At 38.2% G+C, this 15,976-nt stretch overlaps 1 protein-coding gene across 5 annotated transcripts in view; it reads left to right on the top strand.

Moving 5' to 3' along the window:
- Window positions 1–15,976, top strand: part of MTRF1 (mitochondrial translation release factor 1) — a 63,546-nt gene that overhangs the window by 34,455 nt on the left and 13,115 nt on the right. For all 5 annotated transcript variants that reach the window (XM_032314364.1, XM_032314367.1, XM_032314369.1 and 2 more), the window contains exon 7: window positions 5,287–5,404. In XM_032314364.1, coding sequence (XP_032170255.1) covers window positions 5,287–5,404 — 118 coding nt within the window. The remainder of the gene's footprint in view (window positions 1–5,286; window positions 5,405–15,976) is intronic.

Here is a 15,976-nt window from a genome sequence, read left to right as displayed (position 1 = left end):
TTGTGATGAGCACTGGGTAACATATGTAAGTGATGAGTCCCAAAATTCTGAAACTAATACTACACTGTATCTTAACTGGAACTTAAAAATTTAAGAAATAAATAAATAAGTAAATTGGGTAAAATAGCTCAACCCCATAATTTTTCTTTTTTGGGGTGGGGGAAAGACAGAGGGAGAGGGAGAGAGAATCTTAAGCTGGCTCTATGCCCAGCGCAGAACCCAACTCGAGGCTCGATCTCACGTTGCTGAGATCATGACCTGAGCCGAAATGAGGAGTTGGACACTTAACCAGCTAAGCCACCCAGGCGTCCCAACCCCATAATTCTTCTGTAGGGATTAAATGAGACACTAAGGATTATCTACTTGTCCCCAGGAACCAATAGATTGGAGACCTTTGCATAACATCAATAATAAAATTGGATAAGTTATTAGAAAAAATACCATTAGCTATGAAAATCAAACACAAGTCTGTAATATTTCTATGAAAAACTCCTATGCATGTCTCCTCATAGAATAATTCTTTACTATAAATGTGTCAAGTTTTTTCTCTCACCAGGCAATTTCTTCAATTCTGTGTGGACACCAAGTTAGGTATCCTACAAGCCAATTCAGTTCTGACAGCGTCTACTGGGGAATAGCTAAGAGCTCAGCCTCACAACACTTTCTTCCCTCCTACTTCAGAGGCCAGTCACAAGTCCAGCTTGTCACCTGTGCTTTCTACCGGTCACTATGAATTGAGAGGTTTCCACAACCCCTTCTTTGGGTTCAGTAATTTACTAGAGTGGCTTATAGAACTCAGGCTCCCCACTGAGCATGGAGCCCTGTGCGGGGCTCACTCCCATGACTCTGAGATCATGACCTGAGCCAAAATCAAGAGTCGGAAACTCAACTGACAGAGCCATCCAATGCCCTCAACTTTTTTTTTTTTTTAATGCCGTTATTTTTTTGAAGAGTCTGGAGCCTTCGTCTTGTAGGGTGTCCCACATTCTGGATCTGTTTGATTCCTCTTGGTCCTCTTCAACTTGTCCTTTTATCCCATTGCATTCAGGTCACAGGTTTTGAGTGGGAATACTTTACAGGTGTATATTCGTGTTGCGTCTTATCAGAAGGCACATAATCTGAAATTGTCTGATTTTCAGTGAAGATGACCACAAAATCAGCTCCATTGTAAAAGTGTATTTTTTTCTCTTTGCAGTTACTGAGTAATGCCTGCGATACATAATAGCCTATTTCCAACAACTTTTCTTCCACAATCGTAACATCCATTAGTGATCTTTTTTGCTTGAATCAGTTATTTCATTTGGGTTGGAAGATGGTGATTTTGTAACTCTGTCATTTCTTCTATATTTGTTACCTGGCATTCTTTTCTGTCACCAACTTTCCTCCCTACTACCTTCTCTCCTTCCTTCTTGCTTGCTTTCTCTTATTTTACTTCATCATAAATTCAGTATTATTTCATCTGTTGACTTCATTATAGACTTACATATTTGTTTTTTAAATTGTGTGAGTTATGGGGCGCCTGGGTGGCTCAGCGGGTTAAGCCGCTGCCTTCGGCTCAGGTCATGATCTCAGGGTCCTGGGATCGAGTCCCATATCGGGCTCTCTGCTCAGCAGGGAGCCTGCTTCCCTCTCTCTCTCTCTCTCTCTGCCTGCCTCTCTCTCTGTCAAATAAATAAATAAAATCTTTAAAAAATAAATAAATAAATAAATAAATTGTGTGAGTTATAATTACTATGGTTTTTTTTTTTTAAAGATTTTATTTATTTATTTGACAGAGAGAAATCACAGGTAGATGGAGAGGCAGGCAGAGAGAGAGAGAGGGAAGCAGGCTCCCTGCTGAGCAGAGAGCCCGATGCGGGCCTCGATCCCAGGACCCTGAGATCATGACCTGAGCCGAAGGCAGCGGCTTAACCCACTGAGCCACCCAGGCGCCCCAGTAATTACTATGGTTTTTGATGTTCAAACTTGTCCCTGATTTGGCCAGTAGTAGCCTTTTTAGGGGAGTCCCTTTTGCAATGACCCCATCAATTTTTAAGCATACCCTTGCTTTCTGGTATAATTAGATATCCTAAGCCCACCTTCTGCCTTTCTGCCCTCAGACTTGGGAGTCAGATCTCATTTTTTTGGTGAGAAATGTACCCAGAAATCAAGGTCTAGGTACTAGGTATGCTCATTATTACTAAAGTCTGCTTGTGTTTAGATTTCACAGTAGACAGAGCTAGGAGATACATAGGAGTTTAACACCAGTTCAAGTTATTATTACCAACTCAAATTTAACATTACAGGGAGTTTTCCCTCCTCACCATCTTGTATTTATATCTCTTCCCACTTAGAGAAAAAGTTTTATTTCTTAATCACTTAATGTGTTTACTTTTTTCCTTATTATATAGCATATATAAAAACTTTAAAAATTACTTCGTAAACTACTGAGCAATGTTTAGGATTTCTGTCCTTAGAATATAGTCCACCAAGAAAGCATAGTCAGAACGCAGTGTTCAAAGACCATCAGAAATAATGTGTTTCTGTTTGGTTATGATATCATTATGGTAATTATTTTGAATATTAGGATTTGATTTTTCCTTCCTCTTTTATCTAATTTAATTTTTGTTGTATGGAAGCATTTATGTCTCTCAGAAATCAAAACTATTAAGTTGTCTTTCTTTTTCTTTTTTTTTAAAGATTTTTTTTTTTTTTAATTTATTTGACAGAGATCACAAGTAGGCAGAGAGGCAGGCAGATGGGGGCGGTGGGGGGGAAGCAGGCTCCCCGCTGAGCAGAGCACCTGATGCGGGGCTCAATCCCAGGACCCTGAGATCATGACCTGAGCCAAAGGCAGAGGCTTTAACCCACTGAGCCACCCAGGTGCCCCTTAAGTTGTCTTTCTTAACTCCTTATTCCTTCCACTGTTCTCACCCATCCCCTTATTCTTTTCACATTCTTGGAAATTAAACCCATGTGGTAGAGTTTGCTTTTCATAAAAGAGCAAAGTCTTATTCTCTTAATTGACATTTAAAATTCTTTGTATATTATTAAGTCACTGGTTCTTTATTCAGAATTTCCCAACAGTCATTAGGTAGTTTCTGTAACACATGGGAGAATATGACATATAATATACGTATATTTGCCATATAACTACTTAATATAACCACAAAAAATGGGAAATTGCTGTTCATCTCTTTAGTGTTTATTGAAATTTTAAGGTAGTCTTAAATACTGGCATATTTTTAAAAAGCTGAATACTTTTTTTTTCCCCACAGTAGAGTATTCATTTTAGAGGAAACAAAAGAATAACCACGCTGTACAGTAGATTGTAAAATTGACCCCGTTACTACTGTGCTTTACAAAGAGTCACACTTGCTGTCATTCGTACAAATGAATGGTAAATGTGAAATAAGATGTTAGTTCTCTCATGAAAAACAACATATTTTGTACTGTTTTTCTGTGTGTGTGTGTGTGTGTTTTTCTGTGTGTGTTAAGCCCCTAACAAATAGGGGCTTAAAACAATAAAAATTTATTGTCTAACAGTTCTAGAGGCCAGGAGTGTAAACTCAAGGTATCTCCAGGGCTGTGCTCCCTCCAAAGCTTCTGGGTGGGGGAGGGATGCTCCCTTGCCTTCCCCAGTTTCTGGTATCCCCAGGTGGCCATTGGCTTGAAGCTGTATTAACTCTGAATGCACATGTTCCTCTCATCCTTTCTCCTTACCTGTCTGAGGGCACTTCTCATTGGATTTAGGACCTGTCTGAATAACCCAGGATGATCTCATTTGAACTCAATTACAGCTGCAAAAACTCTTTTTCCAAGTAAGGGTCTAGTGTTAGAATGCGAATGTATCTTTTTGGATGCCTCCATTCAGTCCACTAATCACTGCACACACACAGTTGGTTCTCATTGTTCACGGTGGTTATGTTCTGTAAAATCTCAGCAAATGCTGATTTAGCAAATACTGAACCATTATTTCCCCTAGGGAAAATTGTGTGTGTGTGTGTGTGTCTGTGTGTGCGTGCGCACGCACGTGTGTGCACATGCAGGTGTACATATGTTTATATACCTGTATATAGATTTCTATATCTATGAGTCTACGTTGATTACAATCTTAAAAGTTACCCACCCAAATAAATACATAAATGAAATTTTTTTTTAAAGATTTCATTTATTTATTGAACAGAGAGAGAGATCACAAGTAGGCAGAGAGGCAGGCAGAGAGAGAGGGGGAAGTAGGCTCCCCGCTGAGCAGAGAGCCCGATGTGGGGCTCGATCCCAGGACCCTGGGATCATGACCTGAGCCGAAGGCAAAGGCTTAACTCACTGAGGCACCCAGGTGCCCCAATACATAAATGAAATTTTAAAACCGAGGAAAGTAACCCACCTGGTTACTTAGAATAGATTCTATTTTCTTTATTTTAGAAAGAGAAAATGAGGTTCAGAAGTGTTAGGTGACTTGCCTGAGGCCACTTCACTACCAGATAGATGCCAGAATTGGGTTTCACACCCTGTCCAACTGACCCGAGAGCCAGAGCTTCTTGTATTTTCTTCTCTGCCCCCTCCTGTCTTCATTCTCTGGTCGGACTGAAAAAAGAAAGCAAACTGTCACTTTGTTGGGCATCAGTTGGGCATGTGCCTGTATAGGACAGCTTGGATTTTTTGCTGCCCTGCACAAGTACTCTGGCAACTTTGAAAATGCTGTAGTAATTGATTTGGGGGAACAAATAAAGTAGGTGAATTTGCAAATACAGAATCAGGGAATAATGAAGATCACAGTTACATACACACATATGTACATACATATATTTATATGTATGTATATAGGGAGAGGGAGTATGTTTTCTATCCTGTGGCTTTGTGGGATGATGGATGCTGAAACTTGAAAGTTTGCATAAACTCAGTGATCTCATGGCATCAAAAGTCAGTGTCAAATATAGGGAATTTATGGTTCTTTCATTGTTACACGCTATTTTTTAGTCTAAAGGCTGTGACTTAGAACAACAACACAGTTTATTTGAAGAATCTTGAGATAAATTTAGTATTAAAGTATTTGTTGGGACGCCTGGGTGGTTCAGTCAGTTAAGTGTCTTCCTTTGGCTCAGGTCATGATCTTAGGGTCCTGGGATCGAACCCCACGTTGGGTCCCCTGCTTGGCAGGGGGTCTGCTTCTCCCTCTACCTGCTGCACCCCTGCTTGTGTGCCGTCTTTCTCTCTCTCTCTGACAAATAAATTTTAAAAATCTTTAAAAAAAAGCTAAGTGTTTGTTGAGTGTAGAATTGACTTCCGTATTCCCTTTTGTTCTAGGTAGATGTGAAGGTGGACCCGAAGGATTTGCGGATAGATACATTTCGAGCCAAAGGAGCAGGAGGACAGCATGTTAATACAACAGATAGTGCTGTCAGACTTGTCCATATCCCCACAGGTAATCAAGTCTGTTTGCTTTTGTACTTTTGACCTGTTTTTATGTCTTACAAAACTACTCAACATTGAGAAGAAAATAGTTTTGTGTTAGTGTCTTATTTCTTGCACAGACCCTTTAAAGGTGACACTGGGTCATGGGTTTTAGGTCCCCAGTGTTCATATCCCACTTCTGTTTGGAAAAGGCACCTCTTGTAAAGGATGCAGACACTGAGTGTTCCTATTCCAAGAAGCTGCCCAGGTGTACCAGATGGCGATGAGCAACCAGAGGTGTCCCAGCCTAAAAAAACCCACAAAAGTGGTCCTCGACATGCCCCTGCAATGGAGCTTTTGTTATCCTCTTGTTCTAGACTGACCACTACCTCCACTGGTCTGTGTTGCCTTAATGCTGTTATTTTGAATATTGGTAATTTTGGTATACTGTGAAGTAGTTTTGCAGCCCTTACTGTGATTTTAAATATTTCTGTCATTTTTCACTTCTGTCCACTTCTATCACTTTACTTCTTTCAATTTCAAGCTTTTAAAATTTCCTTTTTAAAATTAATTTTTATGTTAGATGTTAAATGGTTTTAAAGGCCACTGGGAAAATCCTTTAACAAAAACCAGCAGCTCCTAACATGTCTTTTTTCTCCCCCTCCCTCCTGCCTTGACCCTAACGTCCCATTAACCACAGGCAACCAGTTTAAAACTCTTAGTTACTTTTTACTGGTAATTACCTCATTCTAAATAGTAGGCAGATCGTGCTCTTCTGATAGATTAGATGTAAGATTACGTACATATTGACTTCTTAATGTAGTAGATAAAGATTAGGCTCTCATAATAGCCTATTTTCCTCTTCCTAAAATATTTATATTTTGGCAAAATTAATCTTCACTACTTTCATGTAAAGAATAAGTATATAGTGTTCACTGCCGAGCCAGGAAGCATACAGGTATCTCAAAAATTCACATGAAGCTGCTTTACTTTTATGAAAGACCTACATTATACCTGTTCTCACCAACCAAAAGAAATCTATAAAAGATTTTCACTTTTATAAAAAGTGAAAAGCAGAAATAGTGTTCAGTATTTTTTTGCAGCTAACAGTTGTAGAAGATTTGCACACTCTGGGTGGTGAGAGCAGCCCCCGCCAGCTCCTTCCCCAGAACTATATTCAGCATCTCAGCATCAGGCTACCACAGCTATGAACTCTGTGAGCATCTGTGTATCTCAGTTTATTTTCTCAATTTATTTTGCATGTCCATGAGCAAGATGTGTTTTAATAACAGATTTTGCGGGGCGGGGGGGTCTTGGAATGCACAAAAAATTCTCTATATAAATTAATGGTAAGTGCTCTTCACTTTACAACATTTCGGCCTATGAAAGATATCATAGGATTGTTCTACTTTCTGATGGCAGGGGAGACATACTGTGATTGCATTTCATAGAGTTAGTGATTACTTCATTGCTTTTCTAGTTGCTTCTCTTTGACTCTGGGTCTTCTTTGATCTTCTAAAAACTCTGTAGAATGAAATTAACCAGATTTTCTAGAGGGCTGACACATGGTAGAAACACCTCTGGCAGAGCTCTCTGTAACGGTTGCTCACCACGGCTACAACACAGAGGTGGTTCTGAACACCAACAGGGAATTCTCTTCAACCCTACTGTGTGTTGGATCCTCCTGTATCTTGGATCCTGTCTCATCTCTCTTAGTGTACTCCTTCATTTTAGTGAAGTCCTTTTTCAAGTGGTTTCCTGAGAAAAGATGCATGTACATATTCTGAAAACAGCTTTATTCTAAGCTCATACTCCGCTGACCATGAATACTTGATTGGAAATCGTTTCCACTTAGAACATGTAAGACTTTCATCATTCATTATTTCTTCTTTTTTTGTTGTTGTTGTTGTTTCATGTAAGTAGGCTCGTGGAGCCTAACACAGGGCTTAAACTCATGACCCTGAGATCAAGACCTGAACTGAGATCAAGAGTTGGACATTTAACTGACTGAGCCACCCACGTGTCCCTATCATTCATTGTATTTGTATCTGAAGTATTTTCTTCAATAATTTCTCATTTACTGTTTTCTTTTTCTTCCTGGAATTTCTTTGAGTCAGAAGTTAGACATCTTGGATTTATTGTTTGTCTTCTTTTTTTTTTTCCTTTCACATTGTCTACCCCAACCCTTTTACTGAATTTTAAAAATTTTTTGTTCTTTTTTAAAATTTTCACAAGCTCTTTTATTCTCAGAATTGTCTCATTTTTATAGCAGCCTTTTATTATTATTGATGCATTTTTCCTTTTTTATTCAAATATATTAATTTTAATTTCCCTGAAAATTTTTTCTGCTACCTGCAATGTCTCTCTTTCCTTCAAGTTTATTTTTTCTGTTTCGCTCTTACTTTCTGTTTAGAAAGGTCTGGGAATTCTTTGTTGTCTTCGTATATACATAAAAACTCTGAGTGTTTGGGTGCCACTTACCCACTAGTAAGTTTCACTGTGGGACAGTTAGATTATTAATTAGCTTTTTTATTAGGGACTCCCAAATGTCAGTGTTTGTACAACTTTTCACTTGGGTAGTTTGTTTTCTCCTTAGTAGGATCCTCCAAGATACATTTAAGAGTAAGGTCAAGGTCTCACCATTCAATAAGCAAACTAAATCCTCTTACTTTCAGTACCATGTCTCATATTTATTCTCCTTTGTACCAAGTCCCAAGGCAGACTTCCCTTATTTAATTCTCTAAAGACTGTACCTTCCACCTCCTACAGATCAAGGGAGGGGACTTAAAGATCTACTTTAAGACTTTCTGTTTTTAGTCCCTAGCTTTTGAGGTACCTGATACCTCAATTCCTGAGCCCTTCTGGTACTCCGCACGGCAAAGAGGCTTGTTTCTTGCCAGCTCTCCCACTAGAGGGAGTTATGCTTCACTTTTCTCCCCACTGCTGAGTCACTTACCATTCTTCCATATCCCTTCTGCCTTTATATATTGTGCTTGTGGCTATGTGCATCACTTGTTTCTATTTTGTATTTCCATTTCTTGTTCTTGTTGTTTTAGTGGGATTTTTTAAAAGAAAGAGGAGGCCATCTTGAGATCAGATGTCACCTTTAAATTTTAAATTCATTTTCAACCTATTGTTTTTGCTTGTACTTTTATAATAGCAAAAGTTAATGTAACCTAAATATCCAGCAACAGCATAATTTTATAATCTCTCTCAAGTTGATTTTTATTCCATAAGAAACTGTAAAAACTGAGAATATATACATAAGCAAAAAAACAGAAAACATCTATAACCATTCCCAATAACCACTGTTTGGTATATTTCTTTGGTGTATATCCTTTTGAATTCTTTTTTATGCATATAGAAACATATCCTTTTTTTACCAAAAATGAGGTGATAATTTTTGTAACTTACCATAATTTACCTAAGAAATCCACAAACTTTTAGATACTCATTGTGTTTTACTTCAACCTTGTATTGTGGGATAGTGTTCTATATTATAAACTGTCCAGAATAATAATAATGAGCTGAAGCTGAAATAAAAATTAAAATGAGAAAAAGTCAGGTAAATGTAATAAAAATTCTGACAAAAATGAATCAGAATATTTTAAAACATATATCCTTGTGCAGCCAGAAATTACTGACTTGACAAAAAGTGACCAATGTTTTTGTTTCCAAGTTTACCTTGGGCCAAATTAGTTTTTAGCCACTTAGATCTAGTTTTTTGATTTAAAAGAGGCCTTATGGCTTACCCTCAAGCCTCCCCTTTAGCAGTGTATCACAAGGCCTGCTGACTTTTCTGAGTTCATGTTGTTATGATCAAGTGATTTCTTGAGTCAGTGGTATGCTTGGAAGCTTACCATGATTTCAGCATCTGTTGCAAAGAAAACTCAGGCTGTCTTCTATTCTGGCCACTCCACAACCCTTAGAATGGGAACTATGTCCGTGCTAGACTTGAAAGTGAGAGCTGTAGGTCATTCTTCTGTTTCCCTCTTGCACATGGGCTTTTTTTTTTTTTTAAGATTTTATTTATTCATTTGACACAGAGAGATCACAAGTAGGCAGAGAGGCAGGCAGAGAGAGAGAGAGAGGAGGAAGCAGGCTCCCCGCGGAGCAGAGAACCCGATGCGGGACTCGATCCCAGGACCCTGAGATCATGACCTGAGCCGAAGGCAGCGGCTTAACCCACTGAGCCACCCAGGCGCCCAGCACATGGGCTTTTGAAGACTCGTATTATTTTCTAACCTACTGCTTTTACAGAATTTCATTTTTCAGCCATTCGAAGAATGGTACCGTAGGGGTATGGTTAAATGATTGTTCAGGGAAAAGTTAAATTTTTTTGGTAGAATTTATCAAATCAAGATGAAGACATTAATATTTTGTGCTTTAAAGCAAGCTTTTTAGTTTCTTACCAGTTAGTGAAAGTGGGCCTCTGTAATTCTTAACACTGTATCCCTTCATCATCATAGATTATGGATAATACCTAGTTCTTCCAAATCAGATTTAATTTTTTACTTCATTTTGTATTTTTAAGATAATAGGATTTTTATTTAACCTTTGATTATGTATAATTTATTTCATCTAACCTAAGAACTCATCAACTGAAAGATACATCACTATTTTGTTACTATGAAGAAATAGATAAAACACTGCCAATTAAACTATCATATGCCAATGAGTGTGATGCATCTCAAGTTCAGAGATGTTCATTTTTTTAAGTGGGCTGTTTAGAATAAAATATGGTGTATTTGTTCTCACTTATAATTGAAAATATTTTAAATAATAAATGTAGTTATTTAACAAATATATATTAGATAACCACTTAGTACTTAGTACTGCCTGGAATTTTGGAATCTCCTGTAGAGTATTGAAACAACACAAGAGTTTTTTGGTGGTTTTTTTTGTTTTTTTCAATGGCCTTTTACAGTTTTTTTAACAACTCCAGCATCTTTAACAGCTCTTCTGTTATTCAACTTACCTCCCTCTACCCTAATCCTCTATTCCTGAGGGAGAATTTAGGATTAGCTACTCTTCTACAGAAAGTGTAGTAAAATACATGATAAGGTGATTCCCTTGGGAATTACTGAGCTGGTAAGTAAGAGTTGTAGGCTAAAAATTCTGACCTGAGCCTCTGGATAGGAATAGTGCTGATGTGTAAGCAAAGCTTACTGCCGGTCAGCTGAGACGAGGAGGAATTTGAAGGAAAGCTTATGAATATCTTGAAATGACTATTTTCCTATCCTTTTGGGTGGTGAAAAAAGAAGAGCAGATCCCAGACAGCTGCAGGCGAATGCCTGAAGACGAAAGCAAGTCAGTGCCCCAGCCCAAACTCGTGACTGCAGTAAAGTAGTCAAGAACAAACTAACAGGGGCACTTGGGTGGCTCAGTGGGTTAAAGCCTCTGCCTTTGGCTCAGGTCATGATCCCAGGGTCCTGGGATCGGGACCCACATCGGGCTCTCTGCTCAGCGGGGACCCTGCTTCCCCTCTCTTTCTGCCTGCCACTCCGCCTACTTGTGATCTCTCTCTCTGTCAGATAAATAAATAAAATCTTTAAAAAAAACAAAAAACTAACAGACTCACAAATCACAGAACTGTACCCCTGAAACTAATAATATGTTATATGTTAATAATAATGATCTGTGTAAAACATCACTATTCCTGGAGGGTTAAAATAAAAAGATACAAAATTTAAAAAACAAAGAATAAACTAATAGAGGTGAAACCTGGGTGTTCCTACTGAAAGTGTTAGCAGGTGTATGTTGTAGCTTATTTAGATGGGGAAAACGCAATTGGGAGAGGAGAATTTTGTCTTGTTTAGGGACAGTAGAATTTTATAGGAATTTTAAAAATCTCCACCCAAAGAATTGCCAGTCTTTCAGTTCAGCTGGCCTAGCGAATACGGTTTTTGGGTTCTGTGGTTCAGAAAGAAAAATAATTTCACCTCTAATGTACCTGAGAATGGGATTGGACACAGGCCTTCCGACTGGTAGCTGCAGAGTTAAGGACAGCACAGCCTGAAGTCTTAAGGGTCACTCTTCAGGTCGAGATTTGGGCTAGTAACTGGGCTACACTGGCAAAATCCACCCAAATCCAGAAGTTGGCTAATGAAAACATGTATGATTAGATGTGGGATTAGCTGAATTTAGAGCCAGGACAACTGAGAAATATTTGCTCTAAACTCTTCCTTGTGAAGAGTTTAGTTTCTTCTTTGGTTTCTATATATAACATCTATATATTGACCCTTGAACAACGTGGAAATTAGGGATACTAACCCACTCAACCCCTTGCAGTCCAAAATACACACACAACTTTTGATTACCTCAAAACTTAACTACTAGTAGCCTACTGTTGACCAGAAGGAAGACTTACCAGTATCATAAATAGTGATTAACACTGGTTTTGTGTTGTATGTATCATATATTACATTCTTTTTTTTTTAAAGATTTTTTTTAGTATTTTTTTTATTTGTTAGAGAGAGAGAGACACAGGCAGAGAGAGAAGCAGGCTCCCCGCTGAGCAAGGAGCCCAATGCAGGACTTGATCCCAGGACACTGGATCATGAACTGAGCCAAAGGCAGGCACTTAACCAACTGAGCCACCCAGGCGCCCCTATATACTGCATTCTTACAATAAATTAGGCTAGAGAAAAGAAAATGTTCTTAAGAAAATCAAAAAGAAGGAAAAATACATTTATAATACTATATTTAAAAAGAAAGAATGCATAAGTGAATTTGTGTGGTTCAAACCTATGTTGTTCAAGGGTCAACTATATAAAGTCGTTTTTATTTTTTTCCCTTTATTAATTTTTTAATTCTTACAGTTAACTTACAGTGTTATGTTAGTTTCAAATATATAGCATATATATAATACGTATGCAATAATTTAACAATTTTATACATTACTCAGTGCTCGTCACAATAACTGTACTTTTTTTTTTTTTAAAGATTTTATTTATTTATTTGACAGGCAGAGATTACAAGTAGGCAGAGAGGCAGGCAGAGAGAGAGAGGAGGAAGCAGGCTCCCCGCAGAGCAGAGAGCCCAATGCGGGGCTCGATCCCAGGACTCTGGGACTATGACCCGAGCCGAAGGCAGAGGTTTTAACCCACTGAGCCTCCCAGGCGCCCCATGTACTCTTAATTCCCATCATCTACCTCCCTTTGGTAACGTTCTATATATAAGATCTGTTTTGTTGTCTCCATTTTTCTTTGTGTGTTTTGTTTCTTAAATTCCACATATGAATGAAATCATTGGTATTTGTCTTTCTTTAGCTGACATTTCACTACCATTATGTCCTCTATATCCATGTTGTTGCAAATGGCAAGATTTTGTTCTTTTTTAAAATTTTTTTATGTCTGAGTAATATGCCATTATGGATATATTATATATATAAATATCTTTTTTCTTTTTTGAATATGTATTTAAATTCTAGCTACCATATAGTATAATATTGGTTTCAGGTGTAGAATTCAGTGATTTGTCACTTACATACAACACTCAGCACTCATCACAATTGCCTTCCTAAATGCCCATCATCCATTTGGGCCATCCCCGACCCATCTTCCCTTCATCAACTCTCAGTTTGTTCTCTGTCATTAAGAGTCTCTTATGCTTTGTATCCCTCTCTTTTTTTTCCCTTCCTGTATGTTCATCTCTTTTGTGTCTTAAATTCCACACGAGTGAAATCATCTGGTGTTTATTTTTCTCTGACTTAATTTTGCTTAGCATACTACTCTAGTTCCATCCATATTGTTGCAAATGGCAAGATTTCATTCTTTTTGATGGCTGAATAATAATATTCCATTACATAGATCTATGGATATAGACATATAAAGATGTAGATATAGATAGATACATATATGCCACAAGGCCACATCTTTATCCATTCATCGGTCGATGGACATTTGGGTTCTTTCCATAGTTTGCCTATTGTGGATATTGCTGCTAAAGCATTGCGTGCATGTAACCCTTGCCACTCTGTATTTTTGTATCCTGTGGGTAAGTATCTAGTAGTGTAATTGCTGGGTGTTAGGGTAGTTCCATTTTTAACTTTTTTGAAGAACCTTGGTACTGTTTTCCAGAGTGGCTGCACCAGCTTGCATTCCCAGTGGTGTCTTCACATCCTGTATTATTAGCCATTGTTGTTTCCTGTGTTTAATTTTAGCCATTCTCACAAGTGTGAGGTGGTATCTAATGGTTTTTATTAGTATTTTCCTGATACTGAGTGATGTGGAGCATCTTCTCATGTGTCTGTTGGCCATCTGGATGTCTTTGGAGAAATGTCTGTTCACGTCCTTTGCCCATTTCTTAACTGGATTATTTGTTTTTTGGGTGTTGAGTTTGATAAGTTCTTTATAGATTTTGGGTGCTAACCTTTTATCAGATATGTCATTTGCAAATATCCTCTCCCATTCCATAGGCTGCCTTTTAGTTCTGCTGACTGTTTCTTTTGCCATACAGAAGCTTTTTATCTTGATGAAGTCCCAGTAGTTCATTTAAGCTTTTGTTTCCCTTGCCTTTGGAGATGTGTCTGTAAGAAGTTGCTGTGGCTCAGTCCGTTGAGCCACTGCCTTTGGCTCAGGTCATGAACCAAGGGGCCTGGGATTGAGTCCTGCATTGGGCTCCTTCCTCAGTAGAGAGCCTGCTTCTCTCTGCTTCTGCCTGCCACTCTGCCTGCTTGTGTGCTCTCTTTCTCTCTCTCTCTCTGACAAATAAATAATCTTAAAAAAACAAAAAAAAGGTTGCTGTGGCTGAGGTCAAGGAGAATGCTGCCTCTGTTCTTCTCTAGGATTTTGATGGTTTTCTGTCTCACATTGAGGTCTTTCATCCATTTTGAAGTTGTTTTTGTGTGTGGTGTAATAAAGTGGTCCAGTTTCATTCTTCTGCATGTTAGTATTCACAACACTGTTTTTGAAGAGATTGTCTTTTTTCCATTGGACGTTCTTTCCTGCTTTGTCGAAGATTAGTTGACCACAGAGTTGAGGGTACATTTCTGGGTTACATATACTGTTCCACTGATCTGTGTGTCAGATTTTGTGCCAGTACCATACTGTCTTCATGATGACAGCTTTGTAATATAGCTTGAAGTCTGGAATCATGATGCCTCCAGCTTTGCTTTTCTTTTTAGGATTGCTTTGGCTATTTAGGGTTTTTCTGGTTCCATACAAATTTTAAGATTGTTCTGGTTCTGTAAAAAATGTTGGTGTTATTTTGATAGAGATTGCATTGAATATGTGGGTTGCTTTGGGTAGCACAGACATTTTAACGATATTTGTTCTTCCAATTCATGAGCATGGAATGTTTTCCCATTTCTTTGTGTCCTTTTCAGTTACTTTCATAAGTGTTCTGTATTTTCAGAGTACAGATCTTTTACCTCTTTGGTTAGGTTTTGGGTACAGTTGTGAATTTATTTTTGATTTTTTTTGAAATCTTCCTTGATTTCTTTTTCTGATGCTTCATTATTGGTGTATAGAAATGAAGCAGACTCTGCATTGATTTTTATTGCTGTGACTTTGCTGAATTTTCCTGTATCAGTTCTAAATTTTTTGTAGTCTTTCAGGTTTTCTACGTAAAAGTATAACATTGTCTGCAAATAGTAAAAGTTTAACTTCTTTCTTGCTGTTTGGATACCTTTTATTTCTTTTTGTTGTCTGATTGTGGTGGCTAAGATTTCCAGTACTATGTTAAATAGTAATGGTGAGAGTGGACATCCTTGTCTTGTTTCTGACCATAGATGAAAACCTCTCAGTTTTTCCCCATTGAGGATGATACTAGCTGTGGGTCTTTCATATATGTTCCTTCTATACCTACTTTGTTGAGGGTTTTTTATCAAGAATGGATGCTGTATTTGTCACATACCTTTTTTCTGCATCTGTTGAAGGGATCATACGGTTCTTATCCTTTCTTTTTTTAATGTGTATCACATTGATGATTTGTGGATATTTACCCACCCCTGCAGCCCAGGAATAAATCCCATTTGGTCATGGTGAATAAGCCTTTTAATGTACTGTTGGATTCAATTTGCTAGTATCTTGTTGAGAATTTTCATCCGTGTTCATCAGGGATATTGACCTGTAGTTGTCGTTTTTAGTGGGTACTCTGTCTGGTTTTGGGATTAAGGTAGTGCTGGTCTCATAAAATGAGTTTGAAAGTTTTCCTTCCATTTCTATTTTTTGGAACACTTTCAAAAGAATAGGTATTAATTCTTCTTTAGATGCCTGGTAGATAGCCCCTGGGAAGCCATCTGTCCCTGGACTCCTGTTTGTTGGGAGATTTTTTTTTTTTTTTAAGATTTTTATTTGTTTGAGAGTGAGAGAGAGAGAAAGAGAGAGAGCATGAGTGAGGAGAAGGGCAGAAGGAGAGGGAGAGGCAGGCTCCCCACGGAGCAGGGACACCCCTTCGGGCTCGATCCCAGGATACTGGGATCACAGCTGAGCTGAAAGCAGACGCTTGCACCCAGGTGCCCCTTGTTCTGATTACTGATTCAGTTTAATTACTGGTTATAGATCTGTTCAAATTTCCTATTTCCTCTTATTTCAGTTTTGGTAGTTTGTATGTTCCTAGGAATTTGTCCATTTCTTCCAGATTGCCCAGTTCATTGGCA

The sequence above is a fragment of the Mustela erminea genome, chromosome 15 (genome assembly GCF_009829155.1).
Source record: "Mustela erminea isolate mMusErm1 chromosome 15, mMusErm1.Pri, whole genome shotgun sequence".
NCBI classification, from domain to species: Eukaryota; Metazoa; Chordata; class Mammalia; order Carnivora; family Mustelidae; genus Mustela; species Mustela erminea.
This window is presented reverse-complemented; position numbering and strand designations above follow the sequence as displayed.